The sequence below is a fragment of the Camelina sativa genome, chromosome 11 (assembly GCF_030686135.1).
Source record: "Camelina sativa cultivar CO46 ecotype springtype chromosome 11, ASM3068613v1".
In the NCBI taxonomy this organism is placed as follows: Eukaryota; Viridiplantae; Streptophyta; class Magnoliopsida; order Brassicales; family Brassicaceae; genus Camelina; species Camelina sativa.
This window is the reverse complement of record NC_141890.1, coordinates 31,281,865-31,286,296: the sequence shown is the minus strand read 5'-3', so window position 1 is coordinate 31,286,296 and position 4,432 is coordinate 31,281,865. Positions and strand designations below refer to the sequence as shown.

The following is a 4,432-nucleotide window of genomic DNA, read 5'->3' as shown; positions in this document are numbered from 1 at the left end:
GAAACATCAAATGAAAATGAATACATTTTTAAAAGTTTTAGAAATAGATAAATATTTGTATCTTGTAGAACCATTTAGGAAAAAAAAAACAATTTAAACTTGCTTATGTATAAGGAGTAAGTAGCGTAAGCACAACCACTCATCATATAAAAATAAACTCTCAGTTTCGACTCATGAGAAAAAAGTGCGACTTTTTTTAATTTCGTCGACCGATTTCAAAAAGAAAGAAACCCTAACTTTTCGCCTTCTCGTTACCATTTTGGGCTATAAAAGAAAGATAAACCTCAAGAAAACTCAACCGTTGGGCTCCGCTTTGGTACTCAAGTAAGTTTTCTCCATTTTCTGCTTATGATCTCGCTGCACTTGTAGTGTACATCTCCAAAGATCTGGTTTGGAGTTAAACATGGGCCTTAAACCAGATGGGCTTGGAGTTGGATATGTTGACTTCAAGGGGAACCGAGGGGAAACATGGGCCTGTCCACCAAATTTATGTCCCTAGATCTGTTGATTTTAGCCACAAACCTTCTGAGATTCTCGTCAGTCAGCTCACTCCTTTGTTCCCCTCGAAGGCAACACCAGCAACTCCATGCTTACCCACAATCGGCTCCACAACAATATCACAACTCCACCGCATATACTGTTTAAGACGCTGGACAGACAAATCAGGGATGCGATTCTGACAAAGAGTCAAAGGAAGAATTTTAAAAATCTATTGCGTGACTGGCTGAAATTTGCATAAACTCTGACTCATCTCAATCTTAAGATAGGCCTTGTTTTTTATTCTTTTTTTGGCAAGCTCTATCTTACTTGTATCAAACCATGTTGTACTCAGTACAAACTATTTTCATTAATAAAAATTCATATTTTTGCAAAAAAAAAAAAAACTCCATGCTTACCATCGTTGGACTCAGGAGATTTGCATTGACAACAGTTGAACCTCGTGGGTATAGCGGTGGTAAGTATGGAGTTGCATGATGTTGGAAATGTTGCCTCGAGAATCATGTCTAGGAGAGTCTTCGTTCTTGTAGTGTGTAGTTTTTTACGATTAGACATGTTTGTATTTTGACTATTTTAGCTATAATTTTATTATACTTTTAGAAGAGTGTAGTATGATTTCAATACTTAAATGTCTACTATCAATTATTTTAGGTTTCAATAAGGTTTTAGGTTTTAGAACAGATTAAGAGCTTTTGACGAGCTTGGTATTTATAGAAAGCTGAAAGTGTCATATTTATCCTCGAAATAGAATCAAGTTATTGCGTTCAACCATTTGGAAGATACGCTCGATTTACCAAGACATGTCAGATAATCGATCGGTTAATCAGTTCGGGTCGGATCGGATAACTGAACATAAATCTCAATATCTCCAAATTGAACCGAATACAAAACTGGTTTGAACCAAAACCCATAAAATCGGGTCGGGTTAAAACCGCATGCCCTGCTTTTTCCTATGAATTTTGTTAAATGACCATTAAAAACCAAATCTTCCAACTCTCCAAACTAGTGGAGTATCTCAATAAAACATACTCTCTCTGTTTTAAAATATAGGATGTTTTAGTGAAAACACGCATATTAAGAAATAGTTACTTTTAAAAAGTTTTAACCAATCATAAACAAGTGTGCATAATATAAAATATAAATTTAAATTTAATCTGAAAATTGCATAAAAGGTTGGAAACATATATTATGAAACAAAAATACTTCTCTAAACATCCCATATTATATTATGAAAGGAGGTAGTATATCCTAAAATCCCACCATCAAGTTGACCCATTTAAACTTATAACCCATTAATCCACCAGACAGAGTGGCAGAGACAGACACGGGTATAAACCCATTACGTTTCAAAACCCTAGAGATTCATCTCATCTCATATCATAAACAATGACGGTACCGGATTTTGTATTCGAGACTCGGAAGCTTTGGTAGAGGAAGCCGAGCTGGTCGATACTAATAAGCGGTGGTCCGTGTTGATGGGGAAGCAGATGCATGATTCTCCTTCTCCTCTTCTCTCCAAGACTAACATTTCCGACGGTGAGATTCTCGACTTTCCCCTCCTCTAATCGCTATTGTAATAGCAGATATATTTTTTTTGTTGATTCGATTCCGAGTCTGTTTACTGATTTTGGGGAAATGACTGTATTTAGGGTTTACTGATAATAATTTAGCAAATCAATCTTCTTTGCAAAAAATCGAATTAGAAAAAAAAATGATTATTATAAACTGTTTTCTGGGTGGGCATTCATCAGAGAAACTTGATCTTAGACTTGGCTCTGGTTCCTGATTTGACCTGTTGTTATTCAAAGTGCTCGGGCAATAGTTTCATTCAACTATATTATTCATTTTCCATCTAATCAAACGTGTATATGTTAGGAACGTGATCCTTAAACGCAGCTTTTGTTCATGATTCTAGGCAGCAAATCTTTCTTATTAGTTTTGAAAACAAAACACAAAAAAAAAGTTTTTTGAGGGCATTTCTTACCTGTAGATATATCAGAGGAATCAGAGGTCAGTGGTTCTGACAAAGAAGACAGCTCATGGATTTCTTGGTTCTGCAACCTTCGTGGGAACAAATTCTTATGTGAAGTCGATGATGATTACATCCTAGATGACTACAACTTGTGTGGACTCAGCCATCAAGTTCCTTACTACGACTATGCTCTCGATTTGATTCTCGATGTAGAAGAATCTTCTTCTTCTCGTGGTAAGTGTCTTTCGTATGTGATATGCTGTGTTTGGTTTGTCTTTGGGATCTCTTTTTGTTTTTTTCATTTTGTTTACTGATGCTTAATTTGGCATTGACCACGGAAACAGGTGAGATCATTACAGAAGAACAGAACGAGTTGATCGAGTCTGCAGCCGAGATGTTGTATGGAATGATTCATGCTCGTTACATACTGACAGGCAACGGGCTCAATTCTATGTTTAAAAAATACAACAACTATGATTTTGGAAGATGCCCAAAACTTTACTGCCGTGGCCAACCTTGTTTACCTGTTGGCCTATCCGATATCCCTGGAGAAAGTACCGTCAAGATATATTGTCCTAAATGTGAAGATGTGTATTACCCGCCATCAAAATACCAAGCAAGTATCCTTTTTTGTTGTTTGTTTGGCATTCGATATATTTTCCTATCTTTGGTTTTTTGTTTTGTTTTTGTTCTTCTTTAAACATGTGAAAAACAGATATAGATGGAGCTTACTTTGGGACAACATTTTCACATCTGTTTATGATGACTTACGAATTTAAGAGGCCAGAAAAGGTATCGCAAAGCTATGTTCCAAGAGTGTTTGGGTTCAAGTTACACAAGCCGTGAAGGGAAAAAGCTTAAAGGAAGACCGAATACTACCAGGAAGAGACTTTTATGTGTGTAATCACATACAAATAATTGTATCACTAAGGGACTTGTATGTGTGTAATCAAATACAAATAATTGTATCAGTAAGAGACTTGTCTCTCTCTCCCTCTCTTTTGTAGGTGTGTCTTGTTCTTTTTTACGTTTTAGATACATTTAGCAGGCAGGCATATTAAATAGTGTAATACTTACTACCTTCTTGTTCTTTTTAACTCAAACATTTCATTCATAAAGATACTAAGATCCATACATATTGTTCTGCCTTTCCACTAATGCATATAGCCATTGGGGGATACTACTATGAAGATAAGCAAAGTAAATAGAACAAAGAACTGCCTTCTTGTCAATCAAATCCGCACAGGCGTTTGTTTCCTTGCCTCCCTTGAAATTTAAATGATGGCTGTAATCCTCCTAATCGATGGCTTCAAACCATACCATAAGAGTATTCTTTTGTGTCCGTTCTAGACTCACTCTAGGTCATCCGGTTGCAGAGAAACTTCTTGTCTTGTTTTTTTGCCTTTACAACGATCTAATCCGGTTTCAGGTGATAAGACAAAGTAAAGGATGTGATGACGTGGATGGTGATCTAAGTATGGCAGCTAATACTTAATTTAAGGGGTGGAGTAAGCACATCTAATCAATACCCTGAGTGAGTGATCCGGTTGCAGAGAAACTTCTTGTCTTGTTTTATGCTTCACTACCATCTTAATTCTTACAAAATATGTCTTGAGATAATTATAAAAATTTTAGCTCTCAAAGAGACTTCATTAATAGGGAAAACAGAAAAAAAAAAAAACTATCTTTTCATCAAAATCTGGTACAAAAATATACATTGAAACAATTAAAAAAAAAAAAAAAAACTCAATTTTCATCAAAATCGGATACAAAATGATACATTGAGACAATACTAACAGGAAGAGATGTGTTGTCGACTAAAACTAAACACATCAAAGTTAAGGCTTAAGGTTCAATACATAGATAAGATTGGCTAGGCCCTAAGACAAAACCACCACCAAAAGAATACTCAAAGACAAACAAGTAAGAAACCGCATATCCTCCTCCATAGGAGTACATAGG

General features: G+C 35.7%; 1 protein-coding gene across 2 annotated transcripts; it reads left to right on the top strand.

Annotated features, from left to right (window-relative positions):
* The first annotated feature begins 1,711 nt into the window (after positions 1 to 1,711).
* Positions 1,712 to 3,588, top strand: LOC104724555 (casein kinase II subunit beta-2). 2 transcript variants are annotated; one of them, XM_010443059.3, is made up of 4 exons: positions 1,712 to 2,034; positions 2,489 to 2,704; positions 2,815 to 3,090; positions 3,186 to 3,588. In XM_010443059.3, the coding sequence occupies exons 1-4, from the start codon at positions 1,974 to 1,976 to the stop codon at positions 3,314 to 3,316; spliced, it is 684 nt and encodes a 227-aa protein (XP_010441361.1). In that variant the 5' UTR covers positions 1,712 to 1,973; the 3' UTR covers positions 3,317 to 3,588. The 2 variants fall into 2 exon arrangements, with proteins under 2 accessions (XP_010441361.1, XP_010441362.1); XM_010443060.3 differs by having other exon boundaries at positions 1,742 to 2,034; positions 2,498 to 2,704.
* The last annotated feature ends 844 nt before the right edge of the window (positions 3,589 to 4,432 follow it).